Source organism: Lepus europaeus, chromosome X (genome assembly GCF_033115175.1).
Source record: "Lepus europaeus isolate LE1 chromosome X, mLepTim1.pri, whole genome shotgun sequence".
NCBI classification, from domain to species: domain Eukaryota; kingdom Metazoa; phylum Chordata; class Mammalia; order Lagomorpha; family Leporidae; genus Lepus; species Lepus europaeus.
Genome location: NC_084850.1, coordinates 131563788 through 131589006, shown reverse-complemented (window position 1 = coordinate 131589006; position 25219 = coordinate 131563788). Strand labels below are relative to the sequence as shown.

General features: G+C 40.4%; 1 protein-coding gene across 6 annotated transcripts in view; it reads left to right on the top strand.

The window, feature by feature from the left end:
• The window catches only part of REPS2 (RALBP1 associated Eps domain containing 2), a 258360-nt gene that overhangs the window by 189435 nt on the left and 43706 nt on the right, over positions 1–25219 (top strand). For all 6 annotated transcript variants that reach the window (XM_062183462.1, XM_062183461.1, XM_062183458.1 and 3 more), the window contains one exon: positions 8617–8678. In XM_062183462.1, coding sequence (XP_062039446.1) covers positions 8617–8678 — 62 coding nt within the window. The remainder of the gene's footprint in view (positions 1–8616; positions 8679–25219) is intronic.

Genomic DNA, 25219 nt, shown 5'->3' with positions numbered 1-25219 from the left:
AAATATTTCTAGAATTACCTGAATAACTGTTCTGGTGATGTTAATAATATATATTAATTATGTATTAATATAATTTTTATTATATACTATATATAAAAGTATATTAATAATATACTTTTTAAAGTTTTCAACTAATAGAGGCCTAGTCTGTTTCTTTGAGCTTATTTTTCTGTTTTTATTATTCTCTATCTTAGGTTAGAACATTTCATGCAGGTGTCTGGTAATACTTAATCATCTGTTTGTATTTTAAAATGATAGATAAAAGGCTAATTGGAAATAAGAACAAGTGGATGAGATTTGCCAAATGTGGACTTCATGTTGGAATGGTCTGGCTAATCCATCTTGTGATCGCTTGATGTCACTATCTTTAGATCTCTCTTCCTGACTAGTCTGATTACCTGGAGCACATTCTTCCAATTTCTGGATGGAGCAGTCTGGGAGCAGAAGGGAAGAGGGCAAGAAGAGTTTCAGTATCCAGAGTGCATACATTTACCAAATCTCCCTGTTTTCTGTCTGATCCCCATACCTTAACCTGGGTGTGGCTACCTCCCTGGAAAAGAAAAACATATCTAGCCTTGTGCTGGAGGAGGAAACATGTAAAACTGTGCAGAATGCAGCATGAAAATCCAGGGTCTCATTGCTCCCAAACAGCTTCAATCCAATAATCTTAGATCTTATGATATTTTAAATAAATGTTTGTTGATCACTTCCTGTATTATGAGATATCAGGTGAAGGGAGGAGAGAACATGGCTACTACAGGCAGAAGTGACCACAGAGCATCATAAGATCTAGTTAATTTCTTTACATTTTATTGCTTTCCTCATTTTACCACTAAGTCCAGAGGAGCTTGATGCTGTCAATTCCAGAGAACTGGGGGACTTATGTGGTACAGATAACTGCTTCCTCAGACCTGCTCAGTCAGCTGTCAGTCACTCATCTATTTTCTCAGTTCCAAATTTAAACAATTCCCCTCACTGAGTTAAGAATTAGATTAGTTACATATATTCCAACTGCTTTCTATAGTCAAAAGTCTTAGTATAGGGCATTTACCAAAATCGGCCAGATAGTAGAAACTAGAAATTCTATATAATATCAATCCAAGATTTTGGTAAAAAGTAGTCCCATGTTGTTAATACCTTCAAGTCTTTGGCAGAAGCATTAGAGTGAGAAGGCACTTTTTCTCCCAGGCTTCAAAGTAATTTCTGTAGGTCAAGTTTTGAAGAATTTGAGTTCAGAGTCAAAAGTTGTCAAACACATTAGGAAATGAAATACAATGAGCAAGAGCCAGTAGAGGCAACAGATAGTAAGAAACACAAAGCCCTCAGATACTGGAATTACATACATATGTTTAATATGTTGAAAGAATATGAGATGAATAAGTAGCCAAGAAACTGTAAAAGTAAAAAAAGCTGTTTTTTTAAGGCAAATAGAAGTTCTAGAAAACAAGTTTTATAACTGAAACTTGGAGACTGGATTAACAGGACATCAAGTACAGCTAAAGATGGAATTGGTTAGTTGGACAATAAATCTTTAAAATTATCTATCACAACTAGATAAAGAGCTCCTCAAAGAGTGTGAGAAAAATGGTGGAAAGATAATATTCAAAGAATCACGTAGCTTAGAAATTCCAGTGGAACTGAAGTAAGTAATAAAAAGAAGATGAAGAGGTATGTTCATACACAGGGTAAAGTTTGATATTTCAGAGTATCAAAACCAAAGGGAACATCAAATGCAACCAGGGAGAATAGACTACCTAACAGTGAGCAAGGATTTGACTGAGAACTGACTTCTCATCACTGATAATGGAAGCCAAATCCAGTGAAATGTTATCGTTAATGTGTTGGACGAAAGAGCTATATCAATTTAGAATTTTTTCCCCAAAATATTATTTTTTTAAAAAAATTATTTGGAGGGCAGAGATAAGAGAGAAGGAGGCGCGGAAGAGGGGAGATCCATCTTCTGCCTGCTGGTTCACTCCCCAAATGGCTGCAACAGCTGGGGCTGGACCAGACAGGAGCCAGGAGCTTCTTCGGGTCTGCCATGTGGTTGCAGTACTTGGGTCATCTTCCACTGCTATCCCAGGTGCATTAGCAGGGAGGGGATCAGAAGTGGAGCAGCCAGGACTTGAACTGGTACCCATATGGGATGCAGGCACTGCAGGTGGAAGCTTAACATATGCCACAGTGCAGGCCCCCAATTTAGAATTCTGTACTCAAAAGAAATAATATCTCAAGAGTGAGAGAAAAATGGATTTTTCAGTGAAATAAACTATTTGCTACTAATAGGTTCTCAATAAAGGAAATTGTAAAGGACACATTTTAGAGAGAAAATACCATAGCAAAAAATTGTAATGGAAATGAATAAGTTTTAGCACTAAATGACAGTACTGTATGTATAAATCCATGAAATTTTACTTAAGAAGTACTTGGTATATAATTTATATCCCTACATGTTTAATAAGTGGAGAAGAGAATCCAGAAGTTAATGAGATACTTAGCCAATTTAAGTTAAAAAAAATAAACAAGCCCAAAGAAAGTAAATGAAAGGAGATAAGCAGATATTAATGAAGCAGAGAGTAAGAATATAATGTGGAGGTTCAAAAAGTTAGAAGGTGGCTATTTGAAAAGATTAATAAAATTGACAGATGTCAGGTAAGATTAATGAAAGAAAACTAGAACGATGATACAAATAGTATGATGAATGGAAATAGATAATTATACCTACAGTCATTTAGATGATAGTAAAAGGGGAGTATGAAGACCCATATGCCAATAAATTTGAAAATTTAGAAAAAATAAACAAATGTCTAGGGAAAAACCATTTATCACAACTGATTTAAGAATTAGAAAGTCTGAATAGTCCTATAACAGTTAAAAACACGAAGTAAGTAATCAAAAATCTTGGTGAAAAGCTCCAGGCCCAGATGGCTTTATTGGAAAGTTTTTACGTGCTATCCAAGGAAAGAAAATTTCCAACCTTACAGACCCTCTTCCAAAAACAAGCATAAGAGGATCATATGAGAAAGGAAAATCACTTGTGTCCCTCATGAATATGGTTGCAAAAATCCTAAACAAAGTATTAGCCAACTAAATCTAGCAGATATGAAAACCTGACTAACTTGAAATAATCCTAGGTCTGCAAGAATGTGTTAGTATTAGAAATCTGTAATGTAATTTATCACATTAACAAACTCTCAGGAAAAAAATTATCCCATCATTTCAATGGATGGAGTTGTAGCTTTGGTTAAAATTTCAACACAAATTATCCTGGAAAAAAAAAATCCCAAAATAAGAATAGGTGATAATTTTCTTTTTTTTTTAAAGATTGATTTATTTATTTGAAAGGCAGAGTTACACAGAGAGAAGGAGAGGCAGAGAGGGAGGGAGGGAGGGAGGGAGAGAGAGAGGGAGAGAGGGAGAGAGGGAGAGGGAGGTCTTCCATCCATTGGTTCACTCCCCAATTAGCTGCAACGGCCAGAGCTGCACTGATCCAAAGCCAGGAACCAGGAACTTCTTCCAGGTCTCCCACGTGGGTGCAGGGGCCTAAGGACTTGGGCCATCTTCTACTGCTTTCTCAGGCCATAGCAGAGAGCTGGATTGGAAGTAGAGCAGCTGGGACTTGAACCAGTGCCCATATGGGATGCCAGGACTGAAAACAGTAGCTTTACCCATTATAACATAGCACCGGTCCCAATGATGATAATTTTCATAACATATTAAAAGATGTTTACAACAAACCTATAAAAAATCATAATTTTTGATGAACTACTGGATGTTTCCCTTTGAGTTGAGAGAGAACAAATATACCATTTATTTTTTTTAAACTTTTATTTAGTAAATATAAATTTCCAAAGTACAGTTTATGGATTATAATGGCTTCCCCCCCATAACTTCCCTCCCACCTGCACCCCCCATCTCCTGCTCCCTCTCCCATTCCATTCACATAAAGATTCATTTTCGATTATCTTTATATACAGAAGATTGATTTAGTATATACTAAGTAAAGATTTCATTGGTTTGCACCCACACAGAACATAAAGTGTAAAATACTGTTTCAGTACTAGTTATAGCATTACTTCACATTGGATAACAAATTAAGGACAGAGATTCTACATGAGGAGTAAGTACACAGTGACTCCTGTTGTTGACTTAACAATTTGACACTCTTGTTTATGGCATCAGTAATCTCCCTAGGCTCTCGTCATGAGTTGCCAAGGCTATGGAAGTCTTTTGAGTTCACCGACTTTGATCTTATTCCGACAGGATCATAGTCAAAGTGGAAGTTCTCTCCTCCCTTCAGAGAAAGGTACCTCCTTCTTTGATGGCCCTGTTCTTTCTACTGGGATCTCACTCGCAGAGATCTTTCATTTAGGTCCTCTTTTTTTTTTCCAGAGTGTCTTGGCTTTCCATGCCTAAAATACTCTCATGGGCTCTTCAGCCGAATGCCTTAAGGGCTGATTCTGAGGCCAGAGTGCTATCTAGGACATCTGCCATTCTATGAGTCTGCTGTATATCCCGCTTCCCATGTTGGATCGTTCTCTCCCCTTTTGATTCTATCAGTTAGTATTAGCAGACACTAGTCTTGTTTGTGTGATCCCTTTGACTCTTAGACCTATCAGTGTGATCAATTGTACAAATATACCATTTATTACAGTTAAATTCAACTTTGCAGGAGATGTTCCAGCTAGGTATATAAGAAAAAAGTGGTAAAGTATTGAAAAGAGGAAATAAAGGTGCTGTTAATATTTTTGATAATTTAGGAGCCCCCCTCCCCCAAATCTTCTTAGAGTTTAATGGAGAATAACCAGTATCACCTCTTAAAATAAAATTCAGAATGGACAGTGGACACATGTATGTGATGCTGTTTTGTTGCTTAAGGCTTAATTATGAGAAACTGAGGCAGGATTCCATTTAAATGGTCTCAATTTGTCCCTCTTTCTTTTTTTTTTCTTTTTAGTTTTTAACAGATTCAGTGTGATTTGTAGATACAATTCCAAGAACATACTGCTATTCCTTTTCTCTTTTCCTCATTTCCCCCTCCCTTCACCCTCTTCTCTCTCTCTTTTTTAGTTTTTGAGATAACATTTTAAAATCACATCACAGTAAAAAGACTTAATACTCACAGAATAAGATATTTAACAAATGAAAAGGTAAAGACCCTAGTTAATTGGGAATATAGATGATGACTACAAATAATATTTTAATGGAAAAATGACCATTTCACCCATACACAGTAATTTTTTTTAAACTTTTATTTAATGAATATAAATTTCCAAAGTACAGCTTATGGATTGCAATGGGTCCCCCCCCCCACTTTCCTCTCATCTGCAACCCTCCCCTCTCCCACTCCCTCTCCCCTTCCATTCACATCAAGATTCATTTTCAATTCTCTTTACATACAGAAGATCAGTTTAGTATATATTAAGTAAAGATTTCAACAGTTTGCCCTCACATAGCAACACCAAGTGAAAAATACTGTTGGAGTACTAGTTATAACATTAAATCACAATGTACAGCACATTAAGGACAGAGATCCTACATGATATTTTTTTTAAGAATTGATTAATTTTCTATGCAATTACCAATTTAACACCAAGTTTTTTTTTCATTTTCAATTATCTTTATATACAGAAGATCGATTCAGTATATACTAAGTAAAGATTTCATCAGTTTGCACCCACACAGAAACACAAGGTATAAAAATACTGTTTCAGTACTAGTTATAGCATTACTTCACATTGGACAACACATTAAGGACAGATCCCACATGAGGAGTAAGTACACAGGGACTCCTGTTGTTGACTTAACAATTTGACACTCTTGTTTATGGCGTCAGTAATCTCCCTAGGCTCTAGTCATGAGTTGCCAAGGCTATGGAAGCCTTTAGAGTTCGCTGACTTTGATCTTATTCCGATAGGGTCATAGTCAAAGTGGAAGTTCTCTCCTCTCTTCAGAGAAAGGTACCTCCTTCTTTGATGGCCCTGTTCTTTCCACTGGGATCTCACTCGCAGAGATCTTTCCTTTAGGTCCTCTTTTTTTTTTTTTCCAGAGTGTCTTGGCTTTCCATGCCTAAAATACTCTCATGGGTTCTTCAGCCAGATCCGAATGCCTTAAGGGCTGATTCTGAGGCCAGAGTGCTATTTAGGACATCTACCATTCTAAGAGTCTGCTGATACAAAGTAAATTTTAAAGTAATCACAGATCATTAAAACTGTTGCAGTATGACATTCCTATCCATTGGTTTGACAAAAATATAAAACAAAGTTTTACAAGACTATATTTGCAGCAATACTGATATACAGATATTTCTTTTTTGTTTGTTTTTTAATGTGTGGTATTTGTCTTTCTGGGTCCAGCTTATTTCACTCAAAGTGATTTCCTCCAGTTGCATCCATTTTGCTGCAAATGATGGAATTTCATTTTTTTATAGTTGAATAATACTTCATTGTGTTTACATACCACATTTTCTTTATCCATTCATCTGATGATGGACACCCTGGTTGATTGCAAATTTTGGCTATTGTGACCAGTGCTGCTATCAACATGGCAGTACGGGTATCGCTGATTCATTGTGTTCCAGCATTTTGGTGTATACCCAGTCATGGGATTGCTGGATCATATAGCAGGATATTTCTAATTTTTAAAGAAATCTCCACACTATTTTCCACGGTGACTGCACTGATTTACATTCCCACCAACAGTGTATAAGTGTTCCCCTTTGTCCACATCCTTGCTAGCATCTGCAATTACTCATGAATCCAATAAGTGTTGTTGTAGGTGATATAATTTTTGGCAAAACTGTTTTCAGAAACTGACCCACACATTATATTTTAGAAAAATAAGACTTTTGTCTTTTTAAGTGTTAAGTAATAGTCAAAAAAAAAATTTGCTCCAATCCAAATCTGGATCTAAGTCCTGTTTCTGGTAACTCTCAAAGTAGTGGAGCAGGCACAGTAAGTCACAGTGCATTGGCTTTTGTTACCTGATTTTTACTGTCTTTACTGTTGTTGTATCTGTTTTGTTCTGATGTCTTCGAAACTGTGGTTTCATATGATTTTTCTGTTTGTTTTTGGGTGCTTCAAATGAGCGAGTAAATTTGGTCTTTGTCTTGTTGACCAGAAGCAGAAGTCAAGTTAGTGAAATGGTTATCACTTCTTGGGCAGTTCTGTTTTGTTAATGAAGGGTTGTTTTAACACACACTGTATTCTGGGGTAGTTGTTTGACTTTATTTTTGGAAGCATGCACAGGTTTTGTTCATTTATTTGCTTCTTTATGTTTTTAAAAATAACTTGCAATTTCAAGGCACAATCTCTGAGGACCTATAGAGCAGGAGCCCTGCAGCTGATAATTCCTGAAGGGTTTTGGCATTCTCTCCTGCTGCATACTTTGTTATTGAGGGATGTTCACGGTCTCACCACTTCTGGTGTTTTAACCTACTGATGTGTTTCATAAATTTTAATGAAAGACAGATTGAGAGAGATCATAGATGAGCTCACATACTTGTACCATATTCTTGCAAATCTCTATGACATTACTCTGAGTTACATTTGTAGACAGCACCAAATTCCATCTTCTAGCTTGTCTGGTCCAACCGGGCAACTCAAAGATGATTTGCAAAAGCTTTCATGTTCTCAGTACGTTGCTATACCTATATTTTTAGAGCATAGAAAATTGTCCAGATATTAGCATGTGTATTACAAATGTGCAAAACAAAACAAACAAAAAAATAACAAAAACCCTACATATAGTTACAGGCTGTAGTGTTTTTCTAAGGAATTTGTAATGAATGTGATTTAACTTACCAGTATCTGATGCTAGACTTATTTCTGGTGTGTGCTTATGAACTTTATTTATAATTTCATAGCAGTTGTTTATTTCACTGCTAAATTGTAATTCAAATGTTCTTCGCTTAACTCAGATATTCTCTGTATCTTACAAAACCTTGAAAAATTAGACTGAAACCTTCTTTCAGAAGACCCTTCAAATGTGGCCAGATCCTTTTAGAAATAGATTTAGTAATCTCTGAGAATATGAATTTGAGGAGAGAGGAATTTTGAAGTCTGTGAAGATTCCCCAAATATCATTTCAGTCCACCACTTTCAGCTTTTCCTGCCGCTGTCAGACGATTCACAGGACCACCCCCTGAGCTGAAGTACTGCCTCCTTTGGGTTCCAGCTCCTTTAGTTTCCACAGCCCAATAACTGGGCTAATGAGCTTTGTAAGTGCTTTAGAGCTAGGGAGAAATATGAGAAAAACAGAAGACCCTTTCTGACTTTTGGCCTGTATGATTTGAAACTAAATAGCATCAGAATAATGAGAAATTGACCATTTTCCCCATGCAGGGCTGCTTTCTATTGATAAAAAGTTTTTTTTTTCCTTATTGCTTTACACTGTCTTAATTATAACAACCTATGTAAATGGTGAATTTGGGGTAGGGAGAAAATGAGAATGGAATGAGAATAAGTGTTCTCTTTTAAAATTAAGCATTCAGAGGATTTAAAAAGTGAAAACATGTTAAATGCAAATGCCATCACTACTCCTAGGTAACAAGCACAAGAGGCTTCTCTTTTGTCTTTATTGGGTGTAGTCTTTAACACTTTGTGTTTTCCTTTTCAGCTACTAAGTCAGGATTGTTACCCCCACCACCTGCACTCCCACCGAGACCTTATCCATCACAGGTAGGAGACACATTTGATTTATCTAAATGGGGTAGTAGTAGGGAAATTGTCTTGCTACTGTGTTATGCAACGGTTGATTGCCACGGAATTGGCCCATCCAATTCCCAAGATCGTATGTGCACGAAGAGAGCAGAGTGCTTCAGTTTCTTTTCATCCAGCTAGATCCCAGCCTCATGTGTAAGAGGGAGTTTCCTTGATAAGCCACCAAACATGTATTGGTTCACTCTTGACTGTTGAGGGGTTGCGTGTGGTTTTCATATGGGGAGAGCAGTAGAAGAAAGGACACCTCTGTAACTGGGGGTGAGAATATGGTTTTTCTGTTAGTGTGTGCATTCTGGGTGATTATATTTTCATCATTCCATTAGGATCAGTGTTCATTCAAAGTAAACAAAAACTAAATGGTCATCAACAGGGGACAATTGCTTGTGGTTTGGGTTCAGTGTGCTTTCATTACTATTATTTTCTCTCAGAAAAATATGCTGAAGCAGCAAGAGGAAGACAGTGTCATCCAAATCTGTTTCACCTGTAAATTAAGTCTGCCTTGTTTACATGTGCTACTACGGCTTTCTTCGTCAGCATTTTTCGTGGAGTTGAAAATAAGAAGCAGGCAGCCAAGTCCATGGTGTGGTTTCTGGTACTACAGATCCTCCTTTTCGTCACTTGTTGATGAAGAGACTTCCCATCTTTAAAGACCCTTTCTGCCATTTGGCTGACAATATTAGGAGACTGCTTCGTGGGCAATCTGGTGTTTTCTTCTCGGCTCTGGGAGGTTCACAGCACTTACACCTTTCCAGAGGGTGCATCGCAGGACTCATCGAGTCACTGCAATCCCTCTTTTTCAGATTTGCTTGTCTTTCAGAAAATTGGCTAGTTCTTAGCATCCACTCAACTTTGAGATGCAAATTCCACTAAGGGTTGGCTTCTTGCTTTTAGTGTTGAAGGGTAGGAAACAGCCCAGTTCCCCTGACCCATATGTAGAAGAGTGAGAACTCTTTTTCCAACACCCACCATTGGTTTTAAGAGATGTTGCTTGAGCATTTAACAAGTATTTATTGAGTACTTGCTGTATATCTAATGCCAAACTCTAGTTCCACCTTAAACCTTTACTTGGGTATAATTTCTGCTTGTTCAAATTATTGACTGTGTTTATTAAACATCCGTGGTAGACCAGGCATTGTGCTAAGTGCTTTCAAGGCATTATTCAGTCTTCACAGAAACTTTAGGAAGCAGCAGATGCTAATATTATCCTTTTTTTTAAATACATGAGGAAATGGTAGCATACGGGGGATTAGGCAAGTCTTGCAAGGTGGTATAGCTAGTAGGTACTGGAATCAGCTCTCAGACTGACATCTGTCTCCTAAAGGCCCCTCCTCTTTGCACCACTGGGTCCAGAGTCTACATATGCAACAAGACAGAAGACCCACTGCGCTTGCAAATGAGGCTTTTACCTCTGACTAAGGAAGATCTAGATGAGATGAGGCTTTTGCTTTGCTCCAACCACAAACCTGGACTTCCTCACAACAAAATTAGCAGGCATTCTGGAGGTGCTTATCTGCCAGCTGCTTATGTCAATCCTGGGGCTTGGGAGCCACCTAGATGAATGTGGGAAGGACCTGTGTGAAAGTGCTTTTCTAACCAACCTCCTTATCGTTCTCCCGCTGCACACATGACAATAGTTCCTTCCTGGTCATGAAATGTGCTGCTACTATCAGCAGTCCACATCAGAGCTGCTGGAGGTGGGCTTCCTGCCTGCTTTGGGGCTTAGTGACCTAGGACCTGACAGGGGGACTGGAAATTCTCAAGTCACTGTTAATGAATGAGTCTGCTTCTTTGTCTACCAGATTTCCCATCACAGTGTAAACAGTGAGCCTGGCACTCAGCCCAGGCCTCCAGCTCAGCTGCCTAGCTATGGAGATTTCATACTGCAGGAACAGGTGTGTAAGAATTGGAGGCAGAAAATATCTTCCCAGTTTTCTACTTTCATCTTCTGTAGGTGGGATCCACATCTATTTAATATATGGAGTCTGAGTAGTAAGCGCATGGTTGTATTTAGTCTTTGTGCCATGTCAAATTCCTGATACTAACTCTAGGAGCATCTCACTGATGTGCTGTATGGGACAAACTTTATATTCTAGTCTTTGCTAAACTACTTGTGATGAAACAGTATCTGGTAGAAATTAATAGGGCTTTGCAGGCTGCTGCCCCTGCACCTCTTCTGGGAGATGGATGGTGTGTAGGAGCCTATTGAAGGCTTTGAAGCCCTATAGTAAAGAAAGCTGGTCAATTTTGTTAAAGCTGACAATATCCTTGCTCATGCGAACATTCGTTTCTTCATATATGAAATACCTATTAATATCCCCAGGGTTCAGTGGTTAAGAAGCACTGTTATATACCAGCCTTAAGGTATTGCTGTGAGCACTTCCACACCTTTCTCATCAGTCACTCTATCTGTGTGTGTTACGTGATTTGATTAAAGTTCAATTTCATATGTTATTCTAATAGTTTTCCCTAGAAGAGATGAAAAATGATGGTGTACTGCACATGAGCTTGGGATTATTGGCTTCTCCATGCTTTCTCTTTGTCCTGTTTCCTTCCTTCTTGCACACTGTCACATGACGTTTACTACCTCATAGGAAGTTTCTTTCCAGAGAACTTCAACACCATGGATTCTTTTTTTTGCACTGTCACACACCTGTTGAATGTTCTTTGCTCCACATAGATCATCGACCTGATTTTGAAAATCTGGGGGTACTTTAAAAAGTTCGTGGACACAGAACTAAAAGGTAAGTTTTTTTGGTGTGAAGCATTTTCAAAATCCATGCATACATGGAAATGTATATTTTTGGAAAAATTATGCATGGGTTTCAAATTGGTTTTGTGCTAAAATAAGCTTATCTTTTAATTCCAGGTTTCCATGAACTTTTTAAAGTACTCACGTGTATTTAGACCTACAGAGATTTTTTTGAAGGGGCTTCAACTGTATTACCATTTCCAGGAGACCTAGGGGGGAAACCAGGAAGCCTGTTGTAATTAAAATTATGGTATTTGCTGGTAGCTCTGAAAGAGATCAAAAAGCTTAAATTTAGGGGCCAGTGTTGTGGCACAATGGGTTGAGCTGCTGCACTCACGTGGCAGACCTGGATAAAGCTTCTGGCTCCTGACTTCACCCTGGTCCAGCCCCGGTTGTTGCCACCATTTGGGGGAGTGAATAAGTAGATGGAACGTCTCTTTCTCTCTCTCTCTGTCTCTCTCTCTCTGTAACTTTGCGTTTCAAATAAATAAGTACATCTTTAAAAAAATAAAGCTGTTAGATTATTTTTGGATTAAAAATTTTGTGTTATTTAAGTCAATAGGTGGCAAGACTAGCCTGTAATAAATAAGAAAATGTTTTGTTCCCTACAAAGGAACTCTATTTTTAAAACTATGTGGCTAATCCAGTTATATGTTTCCAGTTTATGAGTATATAAAAAAAATGAGTATACTTGCAAATATGTGTACAAACATAAGTATATATACTCAGGCATTTGTGTATGTGTTTGTAGTTTCTATATCTACCAAAGGTATATCTAATTCTATCAAGTGAGAGAGATGAAGAATAGTTTTTCAGCAGAAAGTGCAGTTTAGCTGGCTTCTACTTTACACCAAGCTTCACTGTGATGTGAACATCTGGATCAAGTTATACAAGCGGGGCCCCAGAGTTCGGAAAAGGAATAAATTCAAAGAAACAGATCATTCTATTGTTCATACTATAAGTAAGATAAAGGACTAATTGAATATATAAAGAATCAAGTGATTTGTGTTTTGCCGGCGCCATGGCTTACTAGGCTAATCCTCCGCCTTGTGGCGCTGGCACACCGGGTTCTAGTCCCGGTTGGGGTGCCGGGTTCTATCCCGGTTGCCCCTCTTCCAGGCCAGCTCTCTGCTATGGCCCGGGAAGGCAGTGGAGGATGGCCCAAGTGCTTGGGCCCTGCACCCCATGGGAGACCAGGAGAAGCACCTGGATCCTGGCTTCGGATCAGCGTGAAGCGCCGGCCGCGGTGGCCATTGGAGGGTGAACCAACGGGAAAAAGGAAGACCTTTCTCTCTGTCTCTCTCTCTCTCACTATCCATTCTGCCTGTCGAAAAAAAAAAAAAAAAAAAGAATCAAGTGATTTGTGTTTCACGTCTTCCTGTAGAAAGAGTAGAGACCAGGACGTAGTCTTCTGGCTCAGCTCCTCTGAGCTGGTGACATTAAAAAAAAACCCGAAAAGCCAAAAAAGACTAATTCATAGCATACATAACCAAAAAGCAATGAGAGTAAACTGTTTTATCTGGATCAGTGTTAAACTGAGAGTTAAGCTTATTATCTCACTGTCTGTGTGAATATGCACTGAATAACATGCCACTTATACTTAATCTGCAGCTCAGTTCTCTGCTAAGGGACTGCTTGCTACATCAGCAGTGAAATCTCTTTAATAGCATGTATCTCATGCCACATTTCTTTTAGCAGTTGTGATATCTTTAAATGAGAAAATGATTTTGGGAGATATAAAGTTTTATCTTTTAAATTTTATATGAATATCACATTTGATGAATTGGGGCTACCTGTTGACTAATATACTCAGAATTTTACTGTTTATACCACGAATTTTCACCTTGTAACAGCAAGTGCTCCTCTTCGGCAATGCAATATGTACCAAAATGGCACTGTATGGTGAAAGTGCTGTGAAAGAAGCCTTTGATTAATACCTTTAAGCTTAGAGAGACTACAAAGGCTCATGGAAGGAATGAGGTGACCAATGAAATAAGTTTTAAAGAAACAAGTGGATCTTTCTTTTTCAGTGACTTAGGGACATAGAGCTTTAATGTACAGAAAATAACAAATGCAAGAGTTCCTGCTATGTTTGAGGAACTGTCTGAGACTTGGGAAGGCAGATTTTAGGGAAGAGAGATCAAATGTTCTGGAGGTGGCAACGAGGAGCAATCCTGCTCTTTACTTCTAGTCCCAGTGGGGCCAGAGCTGTGGGAAAGCAATAGCCTCCCCCCACCCCCACCCCATTCCCCATCCTGCAACAAGAGAAGCTCTCTCTGGGGAGCAGCCCTTGAGGGGACAACAGAGTTTCTTTCAGCCAGGTAGTCTTCACTGTGGGCCACACAGTGGGATCCTCTGTGGGAGGTTTGAACCTGCCAAGGCCTGGGGCCCACTCCTAGGAATTTTGACATGGGGTGATGAGGCTGGGCTGCTGGGAGTTTTAAGAATCTCCCAAGGTGATTCTGCAGTACAGTCAGAGTTGAGAAACACCAAGTTAGGGCAAGAGGAAAGAATATTCAGAGAAGAGGGTGATGATATAGGGGCTTTTGTTTCTGCTATGCCATGCGTTCTTACAGGGCCCAATGGAAAGGGTTCTTGAGTTGGGGAGGAGTGACTGAGAAAAGGTTAGCTTAGGGAATAGATACAGACCGTGTAGGGATAGAACCTAGATCTGGAGAGATAGTCTGGGAGTCTTGGGCATCTTACGATGAATGATATGAACAAGATGAGGGGGTATGCTGGGAAAGTCCTACTGGAAAGAATAGTCCCTGTCTGCCTCAGGTCCTGTTTGTACTGTTGCGCGAGACTGGCTGTGATCGTGGACAGTCTCTAAAGGAACCTGCTCAGCTAATTGGCATCTGATTTCATCATCTGACCCGAATTGGGTCTCGCCAGCCATACTGAACCCAGGGGAGTATGCTGTGCATGCTACTCTTTTTCAAAGCCACATTTCTTAGATAGAACTTTTTATTATTTTTCTTAGATACAACTTTTTATTAAATATTGCCTTTGCTTGATTTAGAAGGAAAGACTGAAGCTTACTTATATGCAAACAACAATTGGTAGGCCCTGAACTTATGAAATATTGGACATTATGCTTTTAAAAGAATCTTGGCCTTTTAATTAATATCCTACCATTTTAAGTATTCTTTCCACAAGTTAATATATAGTTGATTATGCAAAATCGTAATTTCTTCTGGGAGTTTTACAGTGAAGTCTGAACTCTCTGTTTTTGGAAATTTCCTGGTGATTAGTCTCTTAAAGGGTTATCTAATCCATTTTTAAAATGTAAATTTGATTTAAGTATAACATGCATGCTGAATCCATTTTTAACACACTATGAAAGCTATTCTTTTAGAGGGGAAAATGAGGTACTATCTGATTGGCAACCTTCAGATATCTAGAAAACAGCAAGAAACCACATGGGAATGTCAGTGCTTCTAAAATTTCAAGACTTTTTTTATCAAATTAAAACTTAATGGGTACACATCAAATGTCATGAGATCTTTTGCTGTAATATATTCAGTTCGCTTCATGTCACACACAGGTGTTACTCAATCACTTCAATGTACAGTGTTGATAAAGTATATTTATGACGTTTTTGAAAGGTATATGTAACATCCTAAATTTTATTTATCAAAATATACATTTAGTATGTATCAGGGAGTACTATTCTATTCATGCATATATTGGAAACTCAATCTCAAGTGAATTTACAAACATGTATCAATCACCTGAGGTACCACCTTCATTTTCCTCAGTGTATGCCATAGATTAGCTGCAGATCATAGAATGTGAATGAGTATTTTGGTGATTAAGGAAACAGGATGTAAGCCAAGCATTTACCTTTATCTATGATGATGAGAGAACACACCAAAGGCTGTTCGACACTATGCTGAAGGTAGTGACTTGAAAGTATCTGTATGTGGTTGTCTTCTTGGACTCACTGCTCTGTTGCTCTAAGGCTTTGTGGGAAGGTTTTTAGTAAATTAGTCCCATAGACCTGCTGCCTCTTCTATAAAATGAGAAGATTGAACTAGATGGGGCCTTCTAGTGCTAAGGTCTCTCATTCTATGTTGTATTCCTCTTTTCAAGAAAAATTGTATTGTAAATATGAAGTGTCATAAAACACAATTGAGGGTTAAGATGGCTTCACTCATTTTCCTGTTTCTCCCTGCTTAACTACAACTAAAACTCTGGACATCATATAATGGAAAGAGGACTACTGGGTACACTTAAGGATTTGATAGTAGACTGCTGAGTAATTGGTAGAAATTTAAATAGCTATTTTGTTGGTAAAATTAGGTAGTTTTTTTTTTAAATTTCCTCTTACAATTAAGAATTGGGGAAATGGAAAAAGCAATTAGAATTAAAAAATTCATTCAAAACTTTTTCAGAATAAAATGGCCTTTGGAAACTACTTGTAGGACCATGCTCTCAGAAATTGTGATAAGACATATAATATTGCATAATCACATAGTTGTAGTAATCTCAGCAATTTTGTGAGGTTCAAATAAAAAGTTTGCTGTATAAATACATCACGTATGTCACCTGGCAGTTTTAAAAACCCATCTTCTCTAGAAAGTGAACTGCTATTGCTCTCTTTTTTAAAAAAGATTTATTTATTTGAAAAGCAGAATTAGGGAGAAACAGGGAGAAGGAGAGAGAGAAGGGGGGAGGAGAGAAAGAGAGAAAGATATCGAGAGATCTTTGATCCACTGAGTTCCAGGAACTTCCTCTGGGTCTTATGTGGGTGCTGGGACCCAAGCACTTGCACATTCCTCAGCTGCTTTCCCAGGCACATTATCAGGGAGCTGGATTGGAAGTGGAGCAGTTGGGACTTGAATCATTGCCCATATGGGATGTTGGTACTGCTTCACAATGCCAGCCCCTGCTGTCACTCTCAAATGGCAGTTTTGCTGTGCACAGAATCTTAGACTGAGGGTTCTTTGCCCTCAGCGTTGTGAATGTGACACTTCCACCTCTACTTTTTTTTATTTGAGAAATAGTGAGAGAGAGAGAAAGGTCTTCCTTCTGTTGGTTCACCCCACAAATGGCCGCTACGGCCGGAGCTACGCTGATCTGAAACCAGGAGCTGGGTGCTTCCTCCCAGTCTCCCATGCAGGTGCAGGGCCCAAGCACTTGGGCCATTCTCTGCTGCCCTCCCGGGCCACAACAGAGAGCTGGACTGGAAGAGGAGCAACTAGGACTAGTACCCAGCACCCCAACTGGGACTAGAACCTGGGGTGCTGGTGCCGCAGGCGGAGGATTAGGCAAGTAAGCCACGGCACCAGCCAATGTCTTTTATTTTAAACCACTGTTAGTCATAGCTCTGAGTTCTGCCTCTTTACCTATTTATTCTATTTTCTTCTCAAGCTTCAATTAGCTGTATTCCCTATGTCTGTCAATATAGCTTTCATTTCTGGTAAGGGGTATTTGATATTCTTATGTTGTGATCTTTCTGGGATGGTCCTGGGTGAAATACTTATCTTCTAAATTAATAATTGCCTAACTTTGGCTAGCCTAGAACTTTTTCAGTTTTTAGGAAACCTCTATCAGTATTCTTTGATTCTACAGTTTATAATTTATTCTCTCTATATGAATCTGTTATTTCACTTTTCCCTATTTTTGTTTCATACTCCTCTGTTCTTTTTTTTAAGATGCATTCCATATTTTAACCGAGAATTCTAAACATGCTGATTTTCAACTTGTTCAATTTCTACTTTGGTCAGGAGGGAATTTATTTTATGTTTTTTGACTGTTCCTCTTAGTGGTAGGTTTTTTTCTTCCCTGCCTTTTGGAATTTTGTTTTGAAGACTTATTTTGAGTTGGGGTCTAAATCTATTGTCAGTTCCCTGAGCTCCTCCTTTTCTGGAGTACAGTGACTGTCTCTACCAACTACATCCCTCAGCCCCACACCCATGGTCTTCAGTCTCGAGCAAAATCTTCTATTTGAGGTATAGCATTGCCATGTGATGTGCATATAAAGGGTCTTGCAAATGGCACCAGGTGGTGGCTAACCCAGGACCAGGCTGCAATGTTGTATATGCTTTCTGTTTCTTTCCTAAGTAGACAGCCCTGAGCACCTTCACAGGCTTCATCCAGATATTGTTTCTTATGTGAAAAAATTTTCATTTTATTCAAAAGGTGGGTGGAGAGAGAGAGAAAGAGAAATAGATACAGAGGCCAACACACACACACTCACTCACTCACTGATTCACTCTGCAGATGCCCGCAGCAGCCAAGACTGGGCTAGGCCAAAGTCACCAGCCAGGAACTCCATCTGGGTTTCCCTTGTGGGTGGGACCCAGGTACTTGAGACATCATCTGCTGCTTCCTGGAGTGTGCATTACCAGGAAGCTGGATGAGAAGTGGAGCTGAGACTTGACCCAAGCACTCTGAGAAGGAATGTGGGTATCTCAAGCAGCACCTTAACTTCTGTGCCAAATGTCTGCCCCTGGCCTTGCAGCTTGATAGGTATCCTGGTACCACCTTAGCCTATGGCTTCAGGGAATGACCCTGGTGCCAGGCCTCCGCCTCAAGTGTGGCATTTTAATCCCTGTTATTCTGCTGTGCATGAGCTCCAGCCGCCTCTGCCTGCTTGAATGCTCAGCCTGGTCTATTAAATTGTGACTTAGCCCCACAGGGACTTTTATCTTCCTTGTAATGGTGTCTAAATTTTTTTTCATTTTAACACTTTCATGCTCGTATTCCCATAGCTGTCATTGCCTGTCATTTTACAGAAGAGGAAGTTGAGGTTCAGAGAGCAGAAGTGAGCTACTGGGAGTCTGCTCTTGTCGAAGAGGAAGGCTATAAAATGTTTCTGGAAAAGTGCTAGAAATTTAATAAGAGGCAGGCGTTGTGGCACAGCAGTTTAAGCCACCATCTCCATCCCATATTGGAGTGCTGGTCAAGTCCTGGTATTCTGCTTCCAATCCAGCTCCCTACTAATGCACCTGGGAAGGCAACAGATAATGGTCCAAGTACCTGGCTCCCTGCCACCCATGTGGGAGACCTGGATGAAGCTCTGGGCTCCTTGCTTCGGCCTGGCCTAACTCTGGTGATTGTGGGCATTTGAGGAGTGAAGCAGCAGATGAAAGAACTCCCTTTTTCTGTCTCTCCCTCCCTCCATAGCATTCTGCTTTTCAAATAAAGAAATTGATCTTTTTTGAAAAATAAATTTAATGTGAGAAAGGTAATTTATTATGTCACAAAATTAACTGTAGATCTCCTAAGCAAGCATAGATGAGAATTTTGTCTGTGCCCACCAATAATTTTCTTTTTTTTTAAAAGATTTATTTATTTATTTGAAAGTCAGAGTTACACAGAGAGAGGAGAGGCAGACAGACAGAGAGGTCTTCCATCCGATGCTTCACTCCCCAGATGCCCGCAACAGCTGGAGCTGCGCCGATCCAAAGCCAGAAGCCAGGAGCTTCTTCTGGGTCTCCTGTGTGGGTGCAGGGGCCCAAGGACTTGGGCCATCTTCTACTGCTTACCCGGGCCATAGCAGAGAGCTGGATTGGAAGTGAAGCAGCCAGGTCTCGAACCGGCGCCCATATGTGATGCCGGCACTTCAGGCCAGGGCGTTAACCCGCTGAGCCACAGTGCCAGCTCCCAATAATTTTCTAAATTTGAAATATTTTCTAGTTTAATCTAAAATGCTTTTTTATTACTATGAAGAGAGCAGATTTCATCAATACGAATCTAAGAACATAGTGATATTCTTTCCCTCATCCTTCCTTTCTTTTTTCTTTTAATTTTTATGATAACTTTGCAATTATAGGCTCAATATTGCACTAACCATAATGTTCCATGAGTAAAAAGTAGAAAGACCACTGCTCCATAGGTATATAGACAAGGACTATAAACAATAATGAAATCATAAGATGTCAATTTCACTCTTATACATTCAAGTTTTTTGGTATTTTATATAAAGACAAATAAATAAAATGTTTACTTTAAAAATACCTTCACCTGTGCAGACTTTATTCATCTTGACCAAATTAGCCTCCACATTTTGGTCTGTGGACCATATGTGGTATAACAAAAGGCCAAGTGTGATCCTTTTTGTACCATCTGATAAGGAACAAAAAGAACTTTTGGTCAGTAAATAATTATTTTTTAACACATTTTAAAATCTATTTTATAATTACACAAACTATAAAGGCCTTTTGATTATTTATTTTCCTAATTTATCCATCACGTACATACCAGATGCTCTTCTGTGTGCTTTATAAATAGTAACTCATTTAGTCCTCATAACAATCATGTGTGATTGCTTCTGTGACCATCCTCATTTTACAGATAAGCAAATCAAGGCACAGAGAACTTCAGGAACCTGTTCAAGGTCACCCACAGCAAGTTTGAGGAAATCTGTAATTATTTCCCTAGCTGTCTAGTCCCAGAGTACCAGCTCCCCACTATGACGTGCTATAAAACCTTGTCTCAGGATTATTCTCTTAATTGAACTGATATATTATTTTTTATTAGGAATACATATTATTTCATGAAACCTCTTAGTAAATCAGCTTTATCCCACGTCTAGTGACTTGTTTTTTTCCTTAGGTTCCTCTATCATTATATTGTGCTCATGATATGGTTGTGTTGCATACAGAATCCTTGGCTGGCATCATTCTCCTGGAAGATGCCCTAATTCTATCTAATCAGTTCATCAGGTGTTAATGCAGTGTGCTTAGGTTGAGCCCCAACTCTATTGAGAGCTGTGGGAGCACGAATGCTGTGTTATGATCCTTAGCCTATAGTTCTTTCCCCTTTCCACACCCTCTGAAGGCAGCCACACCCAACACCTTCCATTCTGTATTCCTTCATGGTACTGATAGGAGAGGATTTCAAAAGGTTCATGGACAAAGGGTAATTAAATAAGTTCATTTTGGTGCAAAAAGTTTTGAAATCCACATACACTTTTTTCATATTGTGCATTTCCATAACATGTTTTGGTTTAAAAAATTTTTTGAAATCCATGCATGTTTTTTCATAATTTACACTTTCAGTAATATATATTTCCATGAACTTTTGAAACCCTGTCAGATATACGTATGTTATTTTCTTTTTTTTAAGAATTATTTTATTTATTTGAGATAGTTACAGAGACAGAGACAGAGACAGAGAGAGAGCTTCCATTCCGCTGGTTCACTCCCCAGATGGCCACAACATCCAGAGCTGAGCTGATCCAAAGCCAGGAGCTAGGAGCCTCTTCTGGGTCTCCGATGTGGGTACAGGGGCCTAAGGACTTAGGCCAACTTTCAGTGCTTTCCCAGGCCACAGCAGAGAGCTAGATCAGAAGAGGAGCAGCCAGGACTTAAACCAGTGCCCACATGGGATGCAGGCTGGGGCTTTAACCTGCTGCGCCACAGTGCTGGCTCCCTCTGTGTTATTTTCCATGTATCCCAGTTCCTCATGCTACATTGGCTAGGGTTGTAGGCACCAGCTGGTCACCATGTTTCCTATAACTAGCAAAATAACCCCCTGAGGGAGGTTAGTTATGGGTTTTTTTTTCTTTATTTATTTGAAAGGCATGGGAGAGAAAGAGAGAGAGAGAGAGAAAGAGAAAGATATCAACATCTTCCATCTGCTGGTTCACTCCCACCCAAATGAATACAACATCCAGGGCTGGACCAGGCTAAAGCCAGGAGCCTGGATAGGTCTCCTATATGAGCATCAGGGATCTGAGTACTTGAGCCATCATCTTCTGTCTTTCCAGGCATATTAGCAGGAAGCTGGATTGGATGTGGAGTATCTAGGACTCAAATGCTAGATGTAGGATGTGGGTGTCCTAAGGGGTAGCTTAACCTGCTGCACTACAACGCCACCCCGGTTATGATTGTTTTCTAGGTTCATGAGCAATGGAATCCTCATTTTTCTTCTCTGCCCTTCTCTGCCCTCCTGCCCTGCCACAGCCACCACCCAGTGACAGAAAACAGGAAGCACTCCTTAGGGTCAGGGGATGAGCAAGTGTGGAAGTGGGTAAGGATGAGGAAATGGAGCCTACAAAGTGAAGCAGGACTCCGGGGTGGGGCTGCATGGACCGTCCCACTGTTTCCCCATCAGCAAATGTGCTGTGCTGTTGATGGGAAAAGACAATGGAGGACAAGCAGGGGCTGAGCTCAGGGAGGCAGCCTGACAGAGGAGTTAAGAGTGTATTGGGGCAGGTGCTGTGGTGTAACAGGTAGGGCCACCGCCTGCAGTGCTGGCTTCCTATATGGGTGCCAGTTCAGGTCCTGGCTGCTCATTTTCTGATCTAGCTCTCTGTTACGGCCTGGGAAAGCAGTAAAAGATGGCTTAAGGACTTGGGTCCCTGCACCTGCATGGGAGACCAGGAGGAAGCTCCTGGCTCCTGGCTTCAGACTGGCCCAGCTTCAGCCATTGCAGCCATTTGCCCTCACCCCTGCCTCTCTGAAACTCTGCCTTTCAAATAAATAAATAAAGAAAAATAGTGTGGGCTTGGGATTAAAATTCTATCCATGCCTTTTTAGCTTTGTGGCTTTGGGTAAGTCACTTAGTCCCTCTATGCCTCAATTTCTTCATCTGCAAAATGGGGCTAATGATAGTGTATAAATTCATAGGATTGTTGTGATGATGAAATACCCTGCTCTGCCCATCAAGTTGTTTTTTTTTAAGATTTACTTTATTTATTTGAAAGAGTTACAGAGAGAGGTAGAGACGGAGAGGTTTTCCATCTGCTGGTTCACTCCCCAGATGGCCACAACAGCTGGAGCTGCGCTGATCTGAAGTCAGGTGCCAGGAGCTTCTTCCATGTCTCCCACATGGGTGCAGGGGCCCAAGGACTTGGGCATCTTCTACTGCTTTCCCAGGCCATGGCAGAGAGCTGGATTGGAAGAGGAGAAGCCGGGACTCGAAGCAGTGCCCATACGGGATGCCAGTGCTTCAGGCCAGGGCGTTAACCCGCTGAGCCACAGCGCCAGCCCCATCCATCAAGTTTTTTTTTTTTTAATAATTGTTTTATTTATTTGAAAGACAGAATTACAGAGAAAGGTAGAGAGAGAGAAAGGGAGGAAGGAAGGGAGGGAGAGGGAGAGGGAGCGAGGGGTCTTCCATCTGCTGGTTCACCCCCCAAATGGCTGCAGTGGCGGGAGTTGAGCCAATACAAAGCCAGGAGCCAGGAGCTTCTTCTGGGTAGGTATAGGGGCCCAAGGACTTGGGCCATCGCCTGCTGCTTTCCCAGGTGCATTAGAAGGGAGCTCGATTGGAAGTAGAGCAGCCAGGACTTGAACTGGAGCCCATGTGGGATGCCAGTTCTGCAGGATGCACCACAGCACTGTCCCTACCCATCAAGTTTTGTAGGTCCCCCTTAGGAGTGTATTGGCAAACCTTCTTTTCTGGTGGTGGGAAGCCCCACTTTGTAGCATTTGCTTTTATTTATTTGAAAGACAGAGTTACAGAGGTAGAGACAGAGAGAGAGAGATCGTCCATCTGCTGGTTCATTCCCCAGATGGCTGCAATGGCCGGAGCTGCGCCGATCCGAAGCCAGGAGCCAGGAGCTTCTTCTGGGTCTCCCACATGGGTGCAGGGGCCCAAGGACTTGTGCCATCTTCTACTGCTTTCCCATAGCAGAGGGCTGGATTGGAAGAGGAGCAGCCAGGACTAGAACCAGCGCCCTTATGGGATGCTGGTGCTTCAGGCTAGCGCTTTAACCCACTGCTCCACAGTGCCGCCCCCAATCCTTTGTTGTTAATACTCCTACCATGCTGTTCACAGGCCAAGTTGAGAAGATAGTTGTCTGTCATTGGTTCACTAGTAATAGCATGTTCTGTACTAGACAGCTTCACTTGGTCTTGAATCCCTTGTCAGGTGACAAGAGGTTTCCTTTGTTTTGGTTTTGCTCTGGGAACATGTCAGTGATGTTAGTCTATGGTACTGTTTCAGCCCGGTCCCAGAATGTGCTTTTAGAAACTGGGCCATAGTTTTGAAGTTACTAGAAGTAAAATTTCCCTCTTGTTTATATTTAACTTGTGCCACTAGGTGGCACTTTAAGGACATTACAGGAAATTGGCTTTACTGATTTTATTTAAAAATTTTATTGTAAAAATTTTAATTGAAGTATAATATGCATGTAGGAAAGTATACATTGAATGTGCAACTCAATGATTTTTTTTACAAGCTGAGTACATGTATATCATCAACTCCTGAATCAAGAAGCAGGGTATTATTAGCAACCCTAAAACTACCCTTATGCTCTTTCCAGTCACTGTCTCCCATTCTTAGGATTATCACTCTTCTGACTTCTTTTTTTTTATTTTATTTTTTAAAAATTTTTTGACAGGCAGAGTGGACAGTGAGAGAGAGAGACAGAGAGAAAGGTCTTCCTTTCCCGTTGGTTCACCCTCCAATGGCTGCTGCGGCCAGTGCACTGCGGCCGGCGCACCGCGCTGATCAGAAGGCAGGAGCCAGGTGCTTCTCCTGGTCTCTCATGGGGTGCAGGGCCCAAGCACTTGGACCGTCCTCCACTGCACTCCCTGGCCATAGCAGAGAGCTGGCCTGGAAGAGGAGCAACCGGGACAGAATTCGGCACCCCGACTGGGACTAGAACCCGGTGTGCCGGCGCCGCAAGGCGGAGGATTAGCCTATTGAGCCACGGGGCCGGCCTCTTCTGACTTCTAATAGCATAGTTTGGTTTCTACTTTATTTAAATGGAGTCATGCAGTATATCCTTTTAAAAACACTTATTTATTTGAAAGGGAGAGAGAGGGAAAGGGAGGGAGAGAGAAAGAGAAAGAGAGAGATCTTATATCCACTGATTTGCTCTCCAAATGTCTGCAGCAGCTGGGGCTGGAGCAGGCTGAAGCCAGAAACCAAGAGCGTCTTTTGAGTCTCCCACATGGGAAGGGCCCAAGTACTCGGGCCGTTTTCCACTGCTTTTTGCAGGTCATTGGCAGGGAGCTGGATCGGAAGTAGAGCAGCCAAGACTCAAACCAGTACACATATGGGATGCCAGTACTGAGGCTTAACTTTCTACAGCACAATGCCGGCCCCTCAGTATATACTTTTGTGTCTGATTGCTTTTGCTTAAGTGATGTTTGTGTGATCCAGTCACATTGTTGTATGTAGTTGTTAATCATTGCTGTGTGGTACTCCATTGTATGAGTAAATATGAATATATTAATGTTTTCTACTATTGATGGATATTTGGGTGGTTTCAAGATTTTGGCAATGGTGAATAGTACTGATAGAAACATTCATGTACAAGTTGTTGAATGGGTGTGTGTTTTCATTTCTCTCGGGTTTATACCTAAGATAGAATTTCTTGGTCATACGGTAGGCATATGTTCAGCTTTAGTAGATACTGCCAAACCATTTTACAAAGTGTTTGTACTGATTTACACTCAATCAGTTGTATTTCCATTCCGGTTCCAGATCCTCATCAATGCTGAAGTTATTTTATGGCTGGTTCCTGACTCTAACATGATTTTTATAGCTTCATTTCTAGCCAGCTATTTCTAATTGAATTTTTAAAAAGCCACTTTCCTCTGATGGATGTAGCTTATGCAGGAAGAGCTATGTCAACCCAAAAGGGGATGTTTATTACAGTCTCACCGTGGTCTATTGGTAACTGGAAAGGATGTTTTTCTAACCCTATCACTAATACAGACAGATGGAACCAGGAAGGGAATTCAGATGATAAGTGTGGTAAATATCAGGTGATGCCAGGTCTTTGAGGCTCTTTGAACTTTTTACGTGCTTTTGTTACTGTTTCCAAGCCCATAGATGTCAT